This window comes from Silurus aristotelis (genome assembly GCF_946808225.1).
Source record: "Silurus aristotelis genome assembly, chromosome: 12".
Lineage (NCBI taxonomy): Eukaryota > Metazoa > Chordata > Actinopteri > Siluriformes > Siluridae > Silurus > Silurus aristotelis.
In genome coordinates this window covers 25,429,164-25,454,277 of record NC_139585.1, presented here as the reverse complement: position 1 = coordinate 25,454,277, position 25,114 = coordinate 25,429,164, and the positions used below count along the sequence as shown (strand labels likewise).

Sequence of the window (25,114 nt, the reverse complement as noted above, 5' to 3'; positions counted from 1 at the left end):
CAAAATCATAGTAGTGAATTACATTTGTGTTTTAGATCACAATTTCAACTGTTACATGATGTTTACTCTTGTTATTTATTCAACTCTTTTATTTATTTATTTAAGGATATTTTTAGAGTCTGTTAAATTATAAATCTGTGATTATGCTTTAGTTTTTTATTTACTTTTGACTGTTGCTTTTAATATATTTGTGTATTTATTTATAGATTTATTTATATTCCTGCATCTGATTTACAAAAATGCAATTCTTGATAACGTGTAAAAGACGTAAAAAGAGTGATATAAATATTGTGACACTTCCCCTGCTAGTGACAATAGAAATTTTAATTCTAGCACAATTTTAACTTTTAAATGATGTTTACTATTACTATTTATTTAATGATTTGTTTAAATTTATTTTAAAAGAATCACAATACTTTGATTATGAATTCGTTTTTTTATTTACTTTGGTAAATGTTGATTTTAAAGTATTTGTGCATTTATTTATTTTAAGAGATTGATTTATATTCCTGCACCTGAGATACAAAAATACAATTCTTGAAAATGTGTACAAAAAAAGTGATAAAAAATTGTGGCAAATCCCCTGCTTTTGAAAATAAAAATTCATTTGAAACACAAAAATCTCTGTTACATTTTATTCATGTATCGGTAAATATTGCATTTTATAATGATACATCTGGGAGTAGAGCAAAATCTAAAAGACTTCTTAATAGACATCGTCATCATCAGTATAAACTATTTTCTGTTGCTACAATCATTTCTACGACTGCAACTTTAAGAATAAGGGAGATGTGCAGACCTGCAGTAACTACAGGGGAATTAAGTTGATCAGTCACACCATGAAGTTATGGGAAAGAGTAGTGGAAGCCAGGCTGAGATAAGAGGTGACCATCTGTGAGCAACAGTATGGTTTTATGCCGAAGAAGAGCACCACAGATGCCTTATTTGCTTTGAGAATGTTGATGGCGAAGGATAGAGAAGGTCAGAAGTAGTTGCATTGTATGTTTGCGGATTTAGAGAAAGCGTATGACAGGGTGCCAAAAGAGGAGTTGTGGTATTATATGAGGAAGTCAGGTGTGTCAGAGAAGTATGTGAGGGTGGTGCAGGATATGTATGAGGACAGTGTGACAGCAATGAAGTGTGCAGTAGGAACGACAGACTGGTTCAAGGTAGAGGTTGGACTGCATTAAGGATCGGCTCTTAGCCCTTTCCTGTTTGCAGTGTGATGGACAGGTTGAAGGATGAGGTCAGACAGAAGTCTCCGTGGACTATGATGTTTGCGGATGATATTGTGATTTGTGGAGCAGTGCGGTTGCAGGCAGAAGAGGTGGAGAAGGTGGAGGAGTTCAGGTACCAGGGGTCCACAGTGCAAAGTAATGTGGAGTGTGTTAGAGAAGTGAAGAAAAGAGTGCGGGCAGGGTGGAGAAGAGTGACAGGAGTGATTTGTGAGTATCTGCAAGAGTGAAAGGGAAAGTTGTATGGTTTAGAGACAGTGGCATTGAGAAAAAGACAGGAGGTGGAGCTGAAGGTAGCAGAGCTGAAGATGTTGAGGTTTTCGTTGGGAGTGACGACGATGGACAGGATTAGAAATGAGTTTATTAGAGGGACAGCGCATGTAGGACGTTTTGGAGAGAAGGCAATGGAGGCGAGATTGAGATGGTTTGGACATGTTAAGAGGAGGGACATGGGGTATATCAGTAGGAGAATGCTGAGGATGAAGCCACCAGGAAGGAGGAAAAGAGGAAGATCAAGAAGGAGGTTTATGGATGTGGTGAGGAAAGACATGCAGGTACTTGGGTTAAAAGAGGCAGATGTGGAGGACAGGGGGTATGGAGACAGATGATCCGCTGTGGCGACCGCTATTGGGAGAAGCTGAAAGGAGTAGAAAAAGAAGATTTCTACAACTGCATTGTCCATTTAGGATCACTTCTGAATAGTGTCGTCTTTGTTACTTTGATTGAATTGCGAATGCTTTGGTACATTCATTTACTTGATTGTGTACAAGTGTCTGCTGTTCCCGACATTATCAGTTGTTTATGTAATTTTAATCAAAATAAATTATGCTGGTTTCACCTGAATGTTTCTCAACCCTCAAAACATCTCGGCATCAATTCATTGCATAAGTCGTTGACTGCAAAATGGTTAAACCAGTTGTCAACATCCGTCATCTAAAATTTTTAATTAAACTTATTTTTTTTGTGTAAATGTGTTGAATTGCTGAATTGTGCAGATGAATCTTGAATGTCACTGTGAAGGCGAGTGAATGGCATCAGATCGACCAATAATCAACCAGTTTTCTAAAACAGGTCGAAGGTGAATCCTGTGAACCTTCAGTTGGAGAGTGAATACAGACAGAGCAAAACAAAGAATTATACATTTTGAAAATGGATGAACAACTGAGAAACAAACAAACACTTGTATAATACAGTAATATTGTAAATCCTGTTTGGTCTCCTGCAATAAACAGAAATCAAAAATCCAATCAAATAAATGAATTTGTGCTGCTGAAAGTCATAGAAGCCAAACAGAAGACAAATATTCTGCATTTTCAGTGACTCTGATCCAAACCATAATTTATATCAAGAAATCCTGAAAAATGCATCATCATACTGACAACATGACTTAACATTTTGATGATTTTTATGTAGAGGACAGGGGAGTTTTGATGTAGAGAAGAAGAAGAAGAAGAAGAAGAAGAAGAAGAAGAAGAAGAAGAAGAGAAGAAAAAGTTGTTTAAAAAATGACTTTTCATTCTGATGGAAATGAGATTGACACATACTTACTTTTGAGGGCTTAACTGATGATTTTAAGAAAAGTTCAGGCTTTTGCAAGAAATCAATGTATTGTGCAGTTTGTACAAAGTGTTCCGAGAAATGTACTTACTGGTACGCAAATATTAAGGATCATTCTAGAAATGCTCCAAGGCAACCGAGAAAAACTGTAACTATGTACAATATGCGTGTGTGCGCGCGCCCGCGCAACTGTGGGCTGTTCTGCGATTGCGCAACAGGACCGCTAGTCAACAGGAAGCGCGTGATCGTTCCCATGATGCCTCGGCACAGGTCTCAGCTGAGCCGCGGACACATTCCGGCGGACTCGTGCTGGCGGTGTTAGCGCTCTGCTCGGCGTCTCGACACCACCGGAGGCGATGAAATCCTCCTCGAGCACGGTAAGGGGAAAAGTTTCATAGCGGTACACGACGCTCGGCGTGCACCCAGTCGGCGTGGACACGACCGCTCAGACTAGAACCAGGCAACAGGCGGATTTATACCCTCCAGGATACTGTCTTTACACTTGTAGCGCGTTGGTGATCTCATGAGCTTTCTCGTGTTCTGTAAGTTTACTAAGAGCACGTTATTGAGTCGGTGCAGTAGTCAGAACATCCTCAAACTGTGTTTCTCACACCTCATACTCATAATTAGTCAGGACATCCGTCACTTGGGTCACTTCTCTTAACTGTGTGGTTTGAGGAAGGATTATAATTCTGCCATTATTTCTGTATCTTGTTGCACAGCATTGTTTTTTTTCCGCATCCGTGTTTCCCTTATGCTCTTTCCGGCCTCCTGATTGGTTAACTGGTCTGTAGTCGTAATGTCTTAACCAATCCCAAAGCAGGAGGCGGGACATTTTCTGTCCAATCCTAGCACGAAAAAATAGACATATAGGTGAAACGATCTACTTAAATTTAAAAAACAAATTCAATTTGATTCCTTTGACATTTTGATATAAAACACCAAATCCATTTCGCTCCTATAATTATGAACAAATGAATCTCTTGGTGGTGGCTCCAGCGGTTAAGGCGCTGGGTTACCGACGGAAGGTCAGGGGTTCAAGCCCCGGTATCGCCAAGCTGCCACTCTTGGGCCCTTGAGCAAGGCCCTTAACCCTCTATGCTCCAGGGGACCCTTACGAGAAAATAAATCAAGGACCGTGACGTCGGAGCGACATGGGGCCGCCTTCCCGTGGGCTCACCACCTGCAGGAGAGACCGTAAGGGACCGGTGCTGAGAGGATTGGGCAGCAGTCGAAGGCGGGGGCCGTGACAGCCCGATCCCTGGACACGGAGAAGTTTCTGGGGAATCTGCTTAGACTGCTGCCCCCGCGACCCGAATTACGGATAAGCGGGAGAAGATGAAAAAAAAAGTCTCTATAAGAGCATTTCAGAATCAGGTTTATTGGCCAGGTGTGTTGACACACACAAGGAATTTGGTTCCAACCGTTAGTGACTCTCAAAGTGCAAACATAAATAAAAACTATACATTCAACTTAGACTATACAAGACAAAACAGACAATGTGAGACAATAAAGACAGTATGAGTATTAAATAGGGATACAGATTATATGACAGATCAGTAATGTTTATAAAGTGTGAATGCATGGTAGTGCATATGACAGTACTGTGCGTCAGGTATGATAGAGTTTACTATAGAACAGATTCAAGAAAAAGATGAGCAATTTTTTTTTTTTCTCAAACCCATCAAAAGGATAGGAAGACTCAAAAAACCAAAACAAACATTCGTTCATTTTGATAAACGAGGGGCAAAGAAGAGTCACTAAAATGATCCAATCTTCATATTTTAGTGACTCGTTTTTTTAATAGATAGAAACATGCATGAATAGATATATTTAGAGATGGAAACATGCAAGGATGGATGGATGGTTTTGTAGAAGAATTTATGTAAATTGGTGGTCGAATGCACTTCTACTCTGCAGTGGAGGTAGCTCGTCGTCTTCTTTTCTCTGGTTTAATTGTAACTTTTGATGGTTTTGGCTACGTGGACACATTTAAGTTTCTTGAATATTTTTTTTTTTCCGGATTGACTGACCTTCATTTTCTATTCATGTAAGGAAGTGAACTCTTAGACGTTCCTGTTCCTTGGACGTTTCTGGTTAGCGTAACTTGCACACAAAAAAAAAAAATATTGGCGGTACATGGTTTATACACAATGATATTGCAACATTTGTTCTTTATTCTTTTAGTGACTCTGTTCTTTAAATCTCATTCGTCAAAATGAAGAAATCTTTCATTTTAAGTCATTTAGTTCATTTTCTTCTTTTGAAATTGTTATAGGAACAAAATGGATTTGTGTTTTATATGTTTTTAACTAAAGCACCACTTCTGGTCCTGGGTTCAAATCCCAGCTGCCACTGCCAGGCCCTTAAGAAGGGCCTTTATCCCACAACTGCTCAGCTGTTTGTCTGATATAATGCATACGTTTGAAGTTGAACTTGAGTTGAGAAAACTCTCAGGAATTCCTGCTGATGAATCAACCGTACTTCCTTTTGCACAATAACTCATCCCCGTGATTCCATTTATTTCATATATGATCAGTCCAAGTGCAAAGATTTAACATTGTTCATTTCTGTCCCTGCAGTGTGTCAGATAGGAGTAAGAAGACCTTGAGAGGAGACATGCTCGCTACACAGCTAACTGACTCTGTTCCCGATGCTGAAAACGGCAAACAGGTTTGACATATAGTTATACCGCTGCTTGTTTCATTCCCGACAGTGATCCTCAGTATCAACTTTGGTCTAGTGACATGCTGGGGCATTGCTTTAGGAGGCCAAAGGTTCGTCTTGCTATGACAGGAGATAAGAATTCCACTTGTCTGCGGATGTCTGCTTTAATTGTACTGTTTGCAAGATACCGTTTTACAAGTGAGTGGTATTTGGTGAAGTGGCTGGAAACTTTGTAAAACTGCTTTGGGACAGGGTCTGGTGTTAAAGACGCTATATAAAATAAATGAACTGAATACATTTTATTACACACACACACACACACACACAGACACACACACATTGTGCCAGGGCTGCAACTAGCGATCATTTTGATAATCGGTAAATCAGCTGTTAAATTATATAAAACTAAAAATGTTGAACAAGATGTTTTGCTTATTATAACTATATACAACTGCAATTAAAACTATGTATAAAAGTGTACTTTAAAAAATGCAAAAGCCACGTATTGAGTTTTAACTTTATCTTCAATTTAGACATTTTAAAAACTTATTGTGTTTTTTTCTTTCTGTAAAACAAAAACAAAACCAAAAAACAGCATTTGAGTATGCAAGGTGAAGCAAACTGTGCAAGCATTATTTTTAATAATTGCAGATGGCAAGTTGACAAGCATGCCTAAAATAATAATATCAAATATAATACAACATTGTATTGGGTTTTGTTGAAAGAAATACACAGATGTTTTGTTCAGTTGTGAAGCTGTAAGCATCTAGAATATATAATTAATTGAATTTAGTATCATATTTAAATGATGCATGCATACATTGAATATTAAATGCAAGCATTTGAACGTAGTAAAGTATGTAAAAAGAGAATGGAGCCTAGAAATGCAGTAAACTAACAGGCTTGATAAAAAAAAAAAAAAAAAAAAAAAGTTTGTTGGTGTACAAATGCATAAGCATTCGCTGAAAACCGCAACATAGACTACAAATGGAATCGTTTACTTCTGCTGTTATTTGCTGCTTCCAGATTTAGTTTTCGTTCACACCGTTATAATCGAATCATCACTACGTCGCGAGTGAGGTGATAATGCAACCCGACGCTCTGCGAGTCACGACAGAACAGATCCAGTGCAATTGTCCAAAAGTTACAGTTTACACAATAACACTTCATTAAACTACACCATTTTTACATGATGAGGATTCTACAGTTTTTGCTCACCGTGCTGATGTTTCGATTTCATCCGTGCATTTCACGTGCTCGTGCATCACTGTGGTACTTCCATGCCACACAAGCACCACTTTGCATAACTTGTAGGTTAGTCTATTTTGTTGAGAATAATATAAAATATTACTATAAAAATAAATGCGCACGTGCCTTGAAAGACTTTTCCTGCTGTTGGTTGACCTGAACTCTCCGCCAGTGTTATGTGTTTGTGGGTTTCTTGGCTTTGTTCTGCCGAACAGTTGATCACCACAGCAGTTCGGACACCGACAAAGAGCTCGAGAGATCAACACTTGGTTTATTGAACATCTGGAGGCGAAACTTGTTCATTAACCACAGCAGTTTGAACGCTGCATCTCATCTCTCTACACTCTCACAGTAACTCTCACACAGACTCTACATTATTTATAATCTTAAATTTCCCTCCATATAATTGACTAGAATTTATTCAGCAATGTATTTTATTATTAGCATAGACATACAGAATTACCCCGGTTACCATAGCAACGACTCAAACAAAACGTTTTTGAGTTGCTCAAATCTCACCAAACACAAGATAAACATCATCCACGTATGAAGAAATGTTCCAGACCTTCCGCTAAGGAAGTAATTGTAGACATCCAGACTGTGATGACTTTACGGCTTCTCACGTGGTTTCGCTCTTGGTCTCAACCAGATAAAACACATCTGGATACGGCACTTTAGGTACAAGTGTAATGTTCGGAGTTAAAAGTTGTCGCCTAGTTAATTCTATGTTATTCTCTATTTTATTTTTTAAGCTTTTATTAAAAATGTTAAGTTCTCTTTTTAGCTCGACTTAAAAAGTTTAAGTTCAATTCTATAGCACTTTTTTTTTACAAAGGACATTGTCTCAAAGCAGCTTTACAGAACATAAGAATTATATACTTTTTTTTATTTTTATTTAATATAAGTAAATTATGTGTATTTATCCCTGATGAGCAGCCTGGGGTGACTGTGGCAAGGAAAAACTCCCTTAGGTGGTATGAGGAAGAAACCTTGAAAGAAACCAGACTCATTTGGGTGACATCAAGAGTGTGATCTAAAAAACGTGTTAGTAATTTTGTTTTGACATTAGTGAAGGGTCGCGTATGAACTAGTGATGGAAGATCGGACCATTTTATTGACTCATCAAAATGATCGAATCTTTTTTTGAGTTGTATAATTAATTTGATCAAAAATACAATAAAATGGTACATTTTCAGTGAGCAGATCCCCAATAAGTACTTTGACTTTAGTCCCAATAATAAAAAAAAAATTTATTATAATTTTATCGTATTATTATTATTTATTTTTTTTAATAAGCCTTGCTGTCCCTTCTAATCAGACCTCATACTAGATCTAGCCAACGTTTTGTAGGAATTTAAAATTATGACTGTAACCAGAGGATGAACTAATTAGATTTTGGAACTGATCCAAGCTGGGTCATGATCACAGCAACGGGAAAATGTCTGAAATAGACCTTTCATGGCTTTCTTTGAGTTCCATGTAAAATGTAATGGTAGTTATGGAATGCACATTTATAACAATGCCTTTTTTTTTTTTTTTTGTCTATGGGAAAATATTTCCAACTTCACACATACTTTACAAGTTTGTAGCAAAGATTGTGACACGCTGGATTAGTTGAGTCATGTGATTTGAGATTGTTGTCTGTGGCACTGTCTCCAGGACTGGTTAAGTGATTGTTTTGCTTATTTAGACCCGTATGGCAGTTTTGGTTTGCTAATGGTTAATCCTAGACTACATTTCTGTGGTATTATTAGCTTTCTATGTTTAGTCTTACAGAACCATGTGGGTGAAGTGTAAACTAATTGTAATATTGTGCTAATTTTCTTGCAAGATAGGAAACTAAATGAAAACAGTGCAACACATTATTGAACCAAATGCTATTCAGGTGAATTACATTATTAATAATGTGAATAAACAGTGACACATTGGTGGCAACACTCATAATAACATAATATTCTTTATTTCCTTCCGAGGTGTAAAATTAATCATCGGATGGCCAGTTTTTAATCCATTCGAAAGTAAAAACCAAAGAAAAATGTGCATTGTAGGCATAAATCTATTCAGCTTTTAACCACAACTCCCTGTCTTCAAAAGAGGTAAACATATTGATAACACAGTTTCTATCTTCTTTCATTTCTCTATGCACAAACAGTAAAAAGTTTTGTATAATAGTAAAAATAATTTATCTTTTAGAACCATCTCATATTTATGATGAAAGCCTGATGCATTTAGTAAGATTAGTGCATTATCCGGCTTTGATTGGGTTTGATCAAGGTTTTAAAAAAAAAAAAAAAAGCACATTGTATTTGTTACACACATTTATACAGAGTACGACATGTAGTAAAATGCTTTTTACGACTCACTAGACTTGTTCGTAGAAGAGTGTCAACACTGTTTGTGAATGTGTGACTCATTTTCCTTTTTTTCCTCTGGTGTCTTTCAAGTGCTCGGTTCAATATTTTGCCGCTTCTAAATGATAAGCATTTTAAAATGAGAGTCCATGCTAAGAGCAGTTTTTTTTTTACCTGTGTACCTTTTCTCCTATTTCTGCTGGCGATAATGCCACTTTTTATCGTGCTGACATTTCTACACTACCCTGCCCAACACTCTAAAGTTATGCTGCTATGTATGTGTAGACAGTCATCTGATATCAGGTGACATGTCACTGTCATGTTCATGCGTTATGGCCTTGACTGATAATTGCTTCCGCAATTTTAAATAAAATGCCTGCCTGGTTAAAATAAAATGTATAAAATGTATAAAAAATAAAATAGAAAAAATCTAAACAATTTAATACACTTTTTTAGTGTGTGTATATATATAATTCAATTGAGTGATTAAGTAGGCACAAATTAAATAAGATTTAATAAATGGAAACATGTAATTCTATTTTCTCATTTACATTTTAGCATACTTTAACAAAGGTCTGCATTTAAGAATACACAAGATAGATACTTATTGATTTATTTATTTTTAAATTAATTAATTTCTTCCATCCTTCATTCATGCGTTCACTCCCTCGATATGCAGAATTGTCAGGAATTTCAGAGCTGCAAAATAATCCATTTTTGCTAGACTGCCATAAAAACGTTGGCAATGACAGGAAGTAGCAGCGATTTCCCGCTTGTGCAGTACAAATCTTGTAGCCACAAACCGAGTAGCCACAGTGACAAAGTGCGATTTGAAGACTAAACAAACTTGCAGTCCGCCACTTAATATGGTCGTAGGGGAAATTATTTTTACTTAAATTAATTTGTAAAAATTTTTTGTGAATCCTTTGTCTAATAATCCTTGGCCCATGTCCTCCTCTGCAGTGGATTAAGGAGAAAATAGCGCAAACACTGAAGACATTGCAGAGGCGCTATGTGACCACAGACTCACTGGTGACCAGCGAGGAATCTGAGGCCAACCAGCTCTGCTGTGCTCTGGAAGCTATCTTCATCCACGGCCTCCGGAGTAAATTCATCCGCACAGAAGGAGCAGGGGCACGCAACCGCAAAGCAGGCCCGCTTCCTCAGCCCGTCTTCTGGAACCTACTTAAAGCCATCACTCACAGGTATGTCATACACATGCTTCTATGGATCTTGAGTGTAATATTGTGCTCATTTTCTTGCAAGATAGGAACTAAATGAGGGTATGAGGTGTAAAATTAATCATTGGATGTCCAGTTTGCTTCATACAGCACAGAAGTTTAAAGCTAATAGAACAAACTACTTTCAAACCAAGAAAGAATGAAATGGATTTTTTTAATCCATTCGAAAGTAAACACCAAAGTAAAATGTGCATTGTAAGCATAAATCTATTTAGCTTTTAACCACAACTCCCTGTCCAAGTAAACATATTGATAACACAGTTCCAATCTTCTTCCATTTATCTATGCACAAACAGTAAAAAGTTTTGTATAATAGTTAAAAAAAAAATTAGTTTTATTTATCTTGAATTTTTTAGAACCATCTCATATTTATGATAAACTTAAAAGCCTGATGCATCTAGTAAAATTAATGCATTTTCCGGCTTGGTGGAGGTTGGACTGCATCAAGGATGGGCTCTGAGCCCTTTCCTGTTTGCAGTGGTGATGGACAGGTTGACAGATGTGGTCAGACAGGAGTCTCCAGGAACTATGATGTTTGCGAATGATATTGTTATTTGTGGTGAGAGTAGGGAGCAGGTTGAGAAGAGCCTGTAGAGGTGGAGGTACGTGTTGGAGAGATATTGAGATATTGATAACACAGTTTCTATCTTCTTCCATTTCTCTATACACAAACAGTAAAAAGTTTGTATAATAGTAAAAATATTAGTTTTATTTATCTTGAATTTTTTTTTTTTAGGACCATCTCATATTTATAATAAACTTGAAAGCCTGATGCATTTAGTAAGATTAGTGCATTTTCCGGCTTTGATTAGGTTTGATCAAGGATTAAAAAAAATAATAATAATAAATCTAAAGCAAATTGTATTTGTCACATCCACATTCATACAGAGTACGACATGTAGTAAAATGCTTTTTACGACCATCCAACATGTAAATAGAATATAAAAATTGAATAAATAAAAATTAAAAGTCGAAAATTGGAAATAAAGGCATCAAGTGTAACCATAAGGTATAAATATAAGGATATAAAATGCTAACATATACAATAAATTAATTATGATTCCGCCTAGCTTGATTTATTCCTAGACATTTGACTTTTTTTGCCTTGCAACTTTGTTTTTTTTTTTTTTAGAAATGTGATTATGGAGCTAGAAGGCCTGAGCTTCATTAACTCTGACGTAGGCCGGTGCAGGGCATGGGTACGTTTGGCGCTGAACGATGGTCTTTTGGAATGCTACCTTACTTCACTTCTCCGTGAGAGCACCCAACTCGGGATCCACTACCAGCCTGGAGCCCTGCTCCTCGACCCTGAGGAGCGGGAGGTGCTGCTCAGCCTTCTGCAGGGCCTGGCTTCACTTGCTTTCCAGCTCTCGTACAAATCAGCAGTACTCAACGAGTGGACCACGACCCCGCTGGCACTTGCTGGTCTGTGTCCTCCACTGCCTACTGAAGACTGCCCTCCGTCTTCACGCCGAGAATCCTGTGATACAGCATCCCTGTCCTCTGGATCCGGGGGCTCGGGGCGAGGTCAGGAGGGCAGAACTTCCTCAGACCTCAGCCTGGACAATGTGTCCTGCCATCTCTCTTCCAGCTTCGGCTCAGAACGAGGAAGCTGCTGCGGCAAAACTGAGAACAATAGTGCTCTTGATGAGTGAGTATGCCATAGCAATATAGGGATACAAATGTGTAGATTTCTTCTAATGCTGTAAACGAGGTGGTATGAAAAAGTCTCAAGACTAGCTCTGTCTCTGACATGTAGTCAGAATAGTACCAGTGCCTGACTAATGAAGGTCGGTGCTTCCTGTGACTGTGCGTTCATCCTTGTGCTGCCATCTCTCGGTGTGTTACAAAATTAGTCTGGAAACTTTTTGATACCACCTCGTATTGTTTATTGTATATTATGCATCAAGTTTTGTCAGTTGTCTAAAATGTTTTTGTCTCTAGTTCTAGAATAAGTAGCCCCTCCATCCAGGATATAATAAAAAACCCCGATGTGCCAAGCCCTGCTACAGACAGCATGACGGAATCCTCCACACACAGCAGTAGCGACGAAGACTTCTCTAACCAACAGGATATACAACAAACCCTTGACCCCTTCACAGAGTCATCAGTACCCAACGAGCTCCCTGTTGTTTTAAAAGAAGAGCCCTTAGGACAGGAATCAGAAGAGGAACAAGCAGAGCCTGTCAACATTCATGTAGATACAAGACAAATCACAGTAAAAGATCCTGAGCAGGACCAAGACTTTCCTGACACTTCCTTCGATGCCAACAGCTCTATAATAACCTGTCAGTTGACCTCCAACTCACTGAATTCCAACCCTCCTTCCTCATCGATTTCTATTGAGGTGGAGCTGCAAAAAAACTCAAATAATGAATCTTTACACCAAACATTTAACGGTTTGAGCAGGAAAACATCCACAGGCCCTGTCCATTCTCACCATGTAGGTGTCTCATTATCTAATCTGCTTAATTATCCTTATATACAAATTCTGCTTATTATCAACAATACATTTTTGTAATTAAATGTAATTAAATGCATGGTAATAAACATTTCAATGACATTTTTTAGAAATCCAAATCCTGGATCTCCGAGGAGGATATTTATAAGCCAGATAATTATGCAAATCCTGAAGAGCCTGATGTTGTAAAATCCACCCAAATGAACGGGGGATCTCCTGTTGCTGAACCTGAAGCTCACCTGTCTCCACCAAGCGTGGTTCGCCGTAGACAAATTGGTACACATTGACATTATATATTACATTTATGATTTTCACTAACAATACAATTATTCCAAAGATGAATCTCCACTGTATTCTTGTAAACAGCAAGTGCCCCGAGTACAAAAAAAGAAACAAAGCAAAAGCTTTATAGTGTTTCTTCTGGCAGACCCTTTTAACCTTTTAATTGCATTCGTTTCTTCACTATTGCAACAACGTTTGTCAGTGTTTCTTTTGTTTCTTTTTATTGATGTTTTACATAATATAAGAACAATTTATTTCTTCATTCATACATGTATATGTATGTGTGTGTGTGTGTGTGTGTGTGTGTGTGTGTATGTGTGTGTGTGTGTGTGTAGTGTTGTGTTAGTTACTAAAAAAGAGTAACTAGTTACAGTTACTCGTTTTACTCAATTACTTTGTTGATTACTTACACCAAAAAGTAATCCCTTTAATGCCCTTTTGTGTGTTATGGTCTACAAACACAAAACTGACTTAAACACAGAGTAATTTTTAAACACTATTTTATTTAAGTCAGACCAGCACAAAATGAATATATATCACAAGGATTTCTGAAATAAATAACAAAACAAGCTGAATAATATATTCACAATCAAAAACTAAAGTGGCTTCTGCATCATAAAAGCTGTTGTGTTGAGCTCTTAAACATGTTCCTTTCACAGCTTAAGTATAAAAACTATCAACAATGTAGAACAGAACACTGGGTTGTTTATCGCAGTAGATACGACCTTCAAACCAGAAAGAGACTTACATTTGACTAAAAAGTTTTTGTATTTATGCTCAACTAAAGTGAAATAATGAGCATATTTCCACTTTGAGAAACTCGTCTTGCTCTCGACTCGACTCGACATTACTGCCGAGACCTGTTGGTCGATGAAAGAAATTGATTCCTCGTGCTGTGCGTCAGGTGCCGAAGCGTTAGGGGTTGCAGAAGTGGAATGCCCGTTTGTCAGTGCTCAGACAATACACAGTGTCAGGGTTAATATTTTGTAACATGTTCACTTAAGGTGTACTCACTTTTGTTGCCATCTTTTTTTTGACAATATCAGCTGTATGCTGAGTTATTTTCAGAAGACAGTAAAATTTGTACTGCTATACAAGCTGCACATTGACTCCTCTTAAATATATTTTAAATAAATGTTTTCATTTCTATCGCATTGTCCCTTGAGAAGATATACTAAAAGGGTTGCTGAAATGTGAGGGGTTTACTAACTTTTGTGAGATAGTGTGTGTGTGTGTGTATATGTGTATGTGTGTGTGTATATATATATATATATATATATATATATATATATATATATATAATAAAATTATTTCATCATTACAGATATCTGCATTTAAGAAACAAGATATTTATTTATTCAGTTTATTTATCATTTGTCCTGTGGATTTTAAATAATTTCATGATTTATTTATTAATTCATTCATTTATTCACTCCCTCGATATGCACAATTGTCATGATTTTTTTCTTTTAATCGGAAGCTGTACATATAAAATGCAAAAGAATCCATATCGCTAGGCTGTCGTAAAAACACAATGACAGAAATTGACAGCGAATTTGCCACTTTCTGTAGTAAAAATCATATTTCCGACTAGGCTCAAAATGTAAGGCAGAGATCAAACAAACTTCCAGTCCGACATTTATTATGTTCGAACTTAGATAATAACTGTTTTGCTCATCAAACAAGGACAAAAGCTCTGTACTAAAAGTCGTGTATCACAAAAATTTGGTATGAATATGTGTACCATTACACCCCTGGTGTATATAAAAATGTAAATTGAGTTTTTATGTTTAGTGAAAATGTTGCTAATTTGTCTGGTGTTTGATAATTGCATGTTGTAGAGTATCATCATGTTTCTAATCTGTTTTACACATTTTTAATATTCCTCGCTTTTGTATTCTCAAATGTTCATGTGTTGCACTTGGCCTTTGTGCCTCCACACCATAGAAACAGGAAGTGGATACCAACAACAAAAATTCGAAATCCTGGGATGATCTTAAACCAGTTAAATATGTAAATCAGTTAAATATGTTAACGAAAGTGCAACATAATAAAGAAATTGTAAGGATTAGTTAGGGGGGGCCAGTAATTGAGCCGTGGGATTGTTAAAATGTATTTCTGATAAGTATTTGTTAGAATTCTTATACCTCAATTAAAAGTCTAATTATTTCCCATTTCTTTTGTTGCTAATTAACGATATTGCTGTTTTTTTTAAACAGAATTGCTAATAATTCAGAATTTGGTCAAAACTAAACAAAACAAAAAAAAACAAATAAAAACTGCACATATTATTATATTATGTAGTGTCAGTAATACAGAGTATTACTGACACTGTGGAACAAAATGTCACACTGATATGGACAAGTAGGAACTGCTTCCACTAATGAGAATGCAAATGCGGTGTGACTTCCTCTGTGTGACTTTAATCATGTGTCTGAGTAGGGAAGTGGTTCAGGCTCAGACTTGAACTCATACACATTTTTTTTAGCTGTCTGTAACCACTTTTAGCAGCATTAGGAATAGATGAGCCAGGGAGTGTCTGTGCTCGTGTTAGGACAAACCTCACGATAAGCACAATTTGTGCACATGTACCTCTCTCAGACCAGCGATTTGTGTTATATGGTGGTATAGTGTATTGATGTTTCCTGTTGTCAGGCTTCTATTTAAACTCTGGCCTCCTCTGCTCTTCCTGTTAACTTTATTGTTGGAGGTTTAACAAATCATTTTGTTCAGTATGGTGACTGCTGCAAAGCTGCTCAGAAAAAAAATGCACAGTTATCTATACTAAGTAGATATCTCGTAAAGTATGCAGATGATACTACTTTAATCAGCCTTTTACATAATGGGGAGGAAGAATATGGGATGGAAGGGAGGTATGAACCGGTATAAGAAAGAAGCTTAAATAGAGAATCTATTTCTTAAGGAAATGACTTTATTGATATATTATGGGATTTTATGGCATTTAGCAACTTGATTTGCTGACACGGAAATGTTTTTGAAGCTCAAAGCAGGTCACTGGGGCAGGTGGTAACAATAGCAAGTTAGAAAGTAGAGTAGAGACTGTGTGCGTGTGCACGTGCGTGTATACATTATATACTTTTGAAATGCCATTGGAAACGTATTAGTGTGCACATGGCCTTAAAGTTGGCAGTTTGGATGGAATACAGACGTGGAGCACTTCATATGTTTTGGAATTTAAGATTTAAAGCAACTCGTTTACTTGCAAATATTGTGTCTATTCCTTTTTAACCTAGTTGCTCTGGCGTTTAAAAAATACTATACATACAGAACTCCAGGATAACCCAATTTGTTAAAAACTCTTGTTCACTTTGTCTTAGGCTTATCCAACCCATTTCGAGGCCTTCTAAAGCTGGGCCAGCTGGAGCGGCGCGGCCCCATGGGTCTGTGGCGTACATGCTACTGCGAGTTGTCGCCGTTTGAGCTGCGCCTGTACTCTGACGACGAAGAGCGAAATATCTGCGAAAATCGCTCACTTCTGCGCTGCGAGGACGTGCACCTGGGCTCAGAGGGCCGCTTCCATCTGGAATTCTCCGGGAAGAGGCTCCAGCTGCGGGCGTCCTGCAAGGCGGAGGCTGAGGACTGGGTGGATCGCATTTTCGAGGCTGTGCGCAACGTGCGGCACCAACCGCAGGACGATTGGGACGACCTCTCGCCCTCCGTCATGCCCGTCTCGGTACCCCCTGAGCCAGCTAACCTGCCCGAGACGGACTGGAGCAGGCCATGTGAGCCGGAACCAGATGCCATAAAGGAGGCTGTGGTACTCTTGAGCTGGGAGGCCCAAGGATGGCGTTTAATGGTGCTTTCTCTCTCACTGGAGGCTCTTCAAGGTTTTTCAGTGCAAAATGACTGCAAGACGCGTCTTTTTACATATGCAATCGATGCCGTGAGAGATGTGGTGCCTGCTGTGGCACTCGGTGGCCCCGCCTTTTTTAAGGTAATCTTGGCATTTTGACCATGCAAACAAGTTTGAGCTCGCATGGCTTCTTTTTAGGCTAATTTTGAGCGCTTTTTTTTTTTTGTTTTTAGATTTTGACAGCAAAAGAGACACTAACAGCAAAGGCAGAGAATGGCGAGGAGGCACGTATCTGGAGGTGCCTCATCCGTAAGACGCTGGATTCCTACCTGGACGAGGAGAATGAGACTGGAGGTGAAATGTCATCCCTTAATGGAGGCAACGTCCACAGACTTGTTCATCACAGGCTGAAAGGGGATGCTGTTCTACTGCCCTATCTGACAGTGGTCCCTAAAGAAAAAGGGCTAAATTCACAGAACTTTAAATGTGCAGGTAAGAAAATGACTCCAGAAAGCCAGCCTCATGATGTAGTTTACATATGGCTGCCTTCATAGCATTTTAGGCAGCTTTGTGGTGGAACATTTATGCTAGTTTAATTTTGTGATGCCATTGCGTAACCTAGCAAAAATACTTTTACTTTTGGTTTAAGTGTTTCTGCTGAAAATCTCAAACTGGGAAGGAGCTCTTTAGTTGGCTATATGTTTGTATGTTTGCAGATAGACCTGATTTCTGATGAATGTGATCTCTTTGTGTGTTTGTGCTCACATCTCTAGGCTGTTTTAGGCAGATTGGTGTATCCTTGGGACGAGCTAGGCTGTGCGAGTTCTCGGCTCAATACTACTGTGATACCTGTCACCAAGGTGACACCACCATCATTCCCTCTCGCATGGTGCACAACTGGGATCTCGTGGCACGTGAGGTAATCGCTGTTGCTATGCTTTAACACTACTTCTTCTTTCGGTTGCTCACATTAGAGGTCACCACAGCAGATCTGTATGCTTATCTGCTTCTTTCAAACCAACTATCTTTTTTACTCATATTGAATGTCCATCCTCTTCCCTTATATTGAATATTCATCCTTGTTCCCTAAAATTGAATGCCCATCTTAGTTACTCATAATGAATGTCTGTTCTCGTCCTTTATATGCTTTAAGACAATACTATTATTATTATTATTTTTATTATTATTATTATTATTAAACTTTTTCTTTCACTGTTTCTGTGTTTGCGTGTGCGCGTGCTTGCAGGTCTCCAGGCAGGCCATGAAGCTGCTGGCTGAAATTGAGCAGGAGCCCTTGCTAAATCTCGACCTCTTAAACCCCAACCTGTTTGAGCACAGTGAAACCATGGCGACCGTGCAAGGCTTCAGACAGAGACTCCGCCTCCTCGGAGATTACCTGCTCATCTGTCGGAGCGGAATCCGGAAAAAAGTCGAGGCCAGGTGCGCACGTTTTTGTGCGTGTTTGCGCGCTATTAATGAATGTATTCACATTGTAATCCTGTGATCATCATCATCAACAATTAAACATTTCTACGTTTTGGAATCTCTGTAACAATCTAGCCAAAATGTATCGCTTTGTGCAACTGTGCACTTTTAAACGCCTGTGAGTTCCCTATATTGTCTGCGTTGACCTCTCTTGAGGTAATTAGGAATAAACCATTTCTGAGCCATTCCATTACAGGAAAATTACCAACAATGGGCTGCTCTGATGCAGTTCTGAAGCTGATTATTTTTCAAATCACGATCCAAAAGTTTTATTCCTCGTATGCCACATTTAAAATAACTGTATTTATGTAATACACGTTATAATAAAAAAAAAAAGATCCTTTTTCAGGCATCAGTTGCGCTATAGATATAATTTTAGATCTTTTAGGCACTACATTTATACAACTTCATAACCTCTTCATCTCTATACAGCTGCTTTAAAACAATGACCATTTTTAAAAGTGCTCTACAAATAAAACGGAATTGAACTGCGTTGTTTCAATGAGCTGTCCGCTGTGCTGAAATCTTTCAGTGCTGAGTTCGTGATTGCTTACTTACATCTGGACCGATGGGGGGCAGAAATTAGAAAATATAGAGAAAACACTCTACTGACGTTATTAATCACGTTACGTTTGTAATTATAAAGCTCAGCTAGCTCCTTTCCTTGCAGGTTGCAGCAGAGAACATACCTATTGGAATCAAGTCATATGTATAGCGTGCTGGACTTCAGGCAGGTAAGGTTTTCTATTAATTTCAAAGCAGTATTATACATGGCTGGTTCATAATATGTTTACACTAAGAATGGTAAGATTCACAAATTTGCATGTGATGCATCGATAAAAAAAAAAATGGTGCAAGAGATACCAATTGGCATTTGTTTCACAACCTTTTTTTTTTTTTTTATATATTTGAAACAAGCGATTTGTTTTTATATAATTATTAGTAGACGCGCTATACTTTTTATTTTTTTAGAAAGTGACCAATATTTTCTATGTAGATTGATTTATCCTCGTTTGATTTATCCTCGTTTGACTCTCAGCACCACTGCTGCTACGTTAATATGACGCATAATTTATAGTTGCATCTTCCTGGAGACCGAACAGGAAAAAAACGGCTGGTTTTATTACATTTTGTATTTTTATTTATTTTTTCTCTTTGCACTACAACGGCCTATTTGGGAAAGGGCCATGCACTAGAAGTCACAGGGACTTTAGTAAATTAATGATTTTCTGTCTGCATGAACCAAAGAAATGAGAATAAAAAGTACCATATCTGTATACGTATTGCGTAGAATCCAATCGAAATTGACTATAGAAATGAAACTTGGATATATTTTAGCATAGTCAATGTGCAGCCATTATTGTCAAAACAGCTGGCAACAAAAGTGAGTACACCCAAAGTGATAACAGCTGTATTTCATTTAACAATGCAAAGCCACATGTCCTATTCATCATGTTCATGTTTTTGACCATACAAATTGGTGTATCTTGTATTAGAGCAGTTAAAATGTAACTATTAAAATTTAAATTCTCTCATACTGACCACTGTATGTTCAACATGGTAAAGACTCTCTGAGGATTTGAAAATTAGAATTCTTGCTCTTAACAAAGATGGCCTAGGCTATAAGAAGGTCTGTAACACCCTGAAACTGAGTTACAGTACAGTGGCCAGGGTCATAAAATGGTTTTAACAGACGGGTTCCACTAGAAACAGGCTTCACAAGGGTCGATCAAAGAAGTTGATTCCTCTTGCCGAGCATCAGTTGCTGAAGCTGGCTTCAAAAAAACCGATGCATGAGTGCTGCCAGCATTGCTTTAGAAGTTGCAGAAGGGGAAGGTCCGCTTCTCAGTGCTCAGACCATATGCTGCACACTGCAACATGTCGGTTTGCATGGCTGTTGTGCCAGAAGGAAGCCTCTTCTGAAGCTGGCTCACCAGAAAGCCCACAAAACTGCCCAAGACCATAAATTACTGAAACCATGTCCTGTGGTCTGATGATAAACTTGTTTGGCTCAGATGGTTTCCAGCATGTGTGGTGTCGCCCTGGTGAGGAGTACCATGAAAATTGTCTCTTGTCCACAGTCAAGCATAGTGGTGGTAACATCATGGTCTTTTCCAACATAATTACAACCCCGAACACACTGCCAAGATAACCACTGCCTTGCTGAGGAAGGTTAAGGTGGTAGAGTGGCCAATTATGTCTCCAGAATTAAAACCTATTACTCACCTGTGGGGCGGAAGGTGAAGATTCGCCACATGTCTAACATCCAGCAGCTCCGTGATGTCATTATGGAGGAGTGCAAGAGGATCTCAGCAACAACCTGTGCAGCTCTGGTGAATTCCATGCCCAGGAGGATTAAGGCAGTGCTAGATAACAATGGTGCTTACACAAAATATTGACACTTGGGACAAAGTTTTGACATGGTCACTTAGGTTGTACTCACTTTTGTTGCCAGATATTTTTTAAATAATATAGTATCTACAGCACTATAGATAAAAGCCCTCTAGAACCTCATTTCACCGATAACAGCTCTTCAATCTCTCACAACTTCTTCTCTTTTCACACAGATAGCGGACAGCCAGTATGAGTCTTTCCTGCAGAGTCTCATCCAGTTCTCTTGCAACCACGTGCATCATTGTGACCTTTGCACTCAGCGAGGCTTCATCTGCCAGATCTGCAATACAGACGAAATCATTTTCCCTTTCCAGTTCGACACCACCTTCAGGTATGCGCAAAAATGCACCGACTTGGCGCAATCATGCAGGGAGAAGCCTCACCTTCCCCTTTCAGTTCTGAATCCAGTGAAATGCGAATGTTTCACTTTGAGCCACAGATTGTGTAACCGGTCACAGGATTTTAAAGGCAATGTGAATGCATTGAAGCCAATAATGAAACTAATATGAATTATAATTACACACCGACATAAGTGCAAAATTGTGCCAATCTCGTAAAAAAAAAATGGGATTCGGTCCTTTGCTTTTGTGACCATGTAGTCGAAGTAGTCGGCAAGATTCGAACATCGAGACCCCAATGGATTTTTTGTTCATTGCCTTAACCACAATCAGTATTGGATGGTTTGTTGATCATGGCTGCAATAGAGCTAAACATTGCTACCCAATGAATTAGATTCTTTTAGTCTTTTCAAAATTCTTCAAACTACATATACTGTATATTCAACAGTTGACTATGGGCAAGACTTCTGATTCTATATTCTTAAGACTATTCCGATTCCACTATGGTAAATCCTTAGTCAGGGGGGACACCCCTAATATATCTTATGATATGGATTTGTGTTTCCCTTTTGTTAATTTTTTTTCTTTATTTTGCTCTCTCTCAGGTGTAAGGTGTGCAAAGCTGTTTTCCACTCCACCTGTAAAGACCAGAATGATCCTTGTCCTCGTTGTGAACGTCTACAGAGATATAAAGAGCGAGAACTTCTTGAATAATGCATGGGTTTCTTCCCAAGCACCTCCTCCAGCTCTTGTGTAATTGCCTCAATGGCAGTCTGTTCCTCCTGACAGACTAGCTGTGACAAGAGCTCAACCTGTTCATGGAGCTTAATGATGATATATTTATTTACACTTCCTTAAGTGCACTTATTTGTACATATGTATGTACAGATGGACCATACATGTGTTTTGCCAAGCAAACCGTATGAGAGTTTGAGGACCAGACTCTGAATTTGCACAGAAAAAAACAATTAATGGCTCTACCTTTATGATCTTCATAGCCATTAAATATGTCAGTATGACAAGACATGTACTGGATATATACATTTATTTTCTATTATTTAGACACATTCTTGAGGATTATAGAAATCTTGTAAAATGGCCCTTTTTTTTGCGCTTATGCTTCTATTTTATGGTTTTTTTGTTTTTGTTTTTTACTTTCACGAAACAGAGGTCACAGTGTTTTGCCTATGAGTATATGAGCCCTGTTATTTTATGGCTACACAAAGCATAGTTTTATAGTATGTGAATAAGGGTTTATTCTGATACAACAGCAAAGGAGGAGCTTTCTACTCTTATTTCGATTAATTTATTCAAAGAACGTTTTTAAATCTCATCTTTTAGTGTTTATAATTTACTGCGTAATGCTGATTGTATGACATTTTAATTCTTCTTATTATTTTTTACTCCTTCTGCCAAAAAACATTCTACGAATTCTATGAATGTTAACACTTTATACAGCCACGTAATCATTCTTTTTAAGGATTGTGATTTAATCGTCATCGCCAAGTAATTAAAATGATGCACTTCAATCAGGATGTAATGATTAAACGGTCATGTCGAATTAGCCGAACCTGAATCATGATTGGATCTAATATACTTGTGCAGTGCACTACAGAGGGTGTAAAGACCATTAGTTCCATGTAGCACACTGAAATCATGTATAAAATGAAACTATTCAAGGTTTAGTCTTTGTTTGTTAGTTTCCATCATGATTTAGTTGTCAAATTAATCACGATTTATAAGTGCTGTTTTCACAAGTTTGTTCAGTGCATCTCACTAGTGTGGGCAAATTAAGTTGGATCAATTCTGATGTGTTTGGAAAAATGTGGCCCACACAAATGTCTTAACTTTACAGGACAGTCTAACACTCTGTCTAAGTTTTTATTTAATTATTTTACATAAATAAAAATGTTTTTTAAACATAACTATGCCAGGAAAATGAGGGGTGCTGCCCCCTTCTGGTTTGGGCTACAGTATCCGAGGCAGTGCATTATGCTTTGCCTGTAGCAGAATTGAATATACCGTTCACATACACATTCTTTTTTGGTTTATGTAGTTCTTATACAAATTCTGTATTCTCAATTCTTCGACTGGTGCTTTTTTTTTTTTTTTTAACTATTGCCTTATTTCATCATTAAACAATGTATATAATAAAAGAGTATTTCTTTTTTTATTGTGGATAAAAGGCTTTGTTTGTTAGCACTGCATGACATTATCTGTATACATAGTACATTGCAAAGCCAAAAACATCAGTAGCAGCCATTCTAAATTTGTGTACAAATTGTGGCTTTAAAATGCAATATTTGTGAGATTTGTGCGGATTTGAAGGTGAGAGTGATTTAAATAATTATACAATGAACTATCCAGCTAATTTTACAAACTCATAACCACTGCTGAATCTAACAAACTACATTCAGACCAAGATAACAGTTAAGTATAAGACTTGTAATATAACATTATAAACTATGCACTGGACCTGAAGATTATACAATATAATATCAGGAGTGTTGAGATTCATTAAATGTGTATCCAAAAGTGTGGTCCAGTCTGTAATACATGATCAGCAGTGAGTGAAATGGTTAGGAATTAAAAGTAGATACATGACGAATAATGATATATTGGAGATGCTAATGAAAATAATGATATAAAAATGTATTCTTAATTATTATTTTTAACACATCACAAATAAAATGAACTCAATAAGCTTCACTGAAATAAGACTAAGTAAGTAATAATGAAGTTCAACCGGACAGGTAAAAATTATATTACTCTGATTTATTGTGCACATTCATTTTCTCCCGCTTATCCGTAATTCGGGTCGCGGGGGCAGCAGTCTAAGCAGGCCCCCGCCTTCGACTGCTGCCCAATCCTCACATCACTGTCCCTTACGGTCCCTCCTGCAGGTGGTGAGCCCACGGGAAGGCGGCCCCACGTCACTCTGACGTCACGGACCTTGATATTTCCCTCGTAAGGGACCCACGGAGCATAGAGGGTTAAGGGCCTTGCTCAAGGGCCCAAGAGTGGCAGCCTGGCGATACCAGGGCTTGAACCACAGACCTTCCGATCGGCAACCCAGCGCCTTAACCGCTGAAGCCACCACTCCCCCTTGTGCACATTCATTTAGTAGTTTATCATTAATTTTATTATATAAATTCTTTTATTTATATTGTGTTCTAAAAAGATGTCAGGTCACGACTTGTTCTTCCAGTTCAGCGCATAATCCCAGCTTTCTTTTGCTTCTCTTCTTACAGCTCAATATTTCCAATATAATTATAAATCACATATTTATATTAATGTTGTTGTTCTGTTTTATGTAGGAACTTGTGTAATAAACATGCCACACATTTGAAATTTATAATAAGTAAATAAAAATGTCATATTAAAAGAAGTCCAACATCTTATCCACTGAGGAACCACTTCCCTATGGAAGGCCTAAGAGGCCATGCTAAATTTTTTTCTTGCTTATTTTCTCCGGATGTATCAGTACTTCATTTTTCTATGTATTCGACACAAAAACATCTTCATCGCAGCATCATGGACAATAACCATAAACATTTGTGGCAGAGGGTGCATGGATGAGACCCTGGACGAGACCCTGCCCACTGAGATCATCATGATCATCAACTTTTATGGCAAGATCATGAGAAAATTAAGATGTGATAACGCATTTGTTATGGGGAGAAATGTGTTGTGATTAAGATCAAACAACTCTTGTTATGTCGAGATCACGAGAAAACAAGTAAGCAAAAAAAAATCCATTATAATGCATGATGTCATAGGACTTAGGTCATTTCCACATGGTGCAATGACAAAATACAATTCTATCCCATGACCTGTTCTTCAGAACATATTCATAGCAATTGTTTTGTGACGTCATTTGTTGTTCTCTACCCTGAAAAACGGTGCTATTGGGTCAGAACCACATATTTGTTTCCTTAAATGTAGAAACATATGATTGTACACAAACACAAGCTTTTTGAAGAAAACTTCTAATGACGTGTAACCAGATGTTGCTAACTGACCCAGAGGTTACTAAGTCAA

At 37.9% G+C, this 25,114-nt stretch overlaps 1 protein-coding gene across 4 annotated transcripts; it reads left to right on the top strand.

Annotated features, from left to right (window-relative positions):
- Nucleotides 1–3,013: 3,013 nt before the first annotated feature.
- On the top strand, nucleotides 3,014–23,229 carry plekhm1 (pleckstrin homology domain containing, family M (with RUN domain) member 1). 4 transcript variants are annotated; one of them, XR_014536119.1, is made up of 14 exons: nucleotides 3,022–3,169; nucleotides 5,375–5,465; nucleotides 10,022–10,263; nucleotides 11,432–11,950; nucleotides 12,244–12,742; nucleotides 12,871–13,036; nucleotides 16,381–16,997; nucleotides 17,090–17,348; nucleotides 17,630–17,775; nucleotides 18,103–18,296; nucleotides 19,012–19,075; nucleotides 20,909–21,066; nucleotides 21,679–23,040; nucleotides 23,081–23,229. XR_014536119.1 is itself a non-coding variant. In XM_083557084.1 (13 exons), exons 2-13 carry the CDS (start codon nucleotides 5,412–5,414, stop codon nucleotides 21,785–21,787), a joined length of 3,027 nt encoding a protein of 1,008 aa, XP_083413210.1. In that variant the 5' UTR covers nucleotides 3,014–3,778; nucleotides 4,131–5,411; the 3' UTR covers nucleotides 21,788–23,229. The 4 variants fall into 4 exon arrangements, 3 of the variants coding, with proteins under 3 accessions (XP_083413210.1, XP_083413211.1, XP_083413209.1); XM_083557084.1 differs by having other exon boundaries at nucleotides 3,014–3,778; nucleotides 4,131–5,465; nucleotides 21,679–23,229; XM_083557085.1 differs by having other exon boundaries at nucleotides 12,250–12,742; nucleotides 21,679–23,229.
- Nucleotides 23,230–25,114: the final 1,885 nt, after the last annotated feature.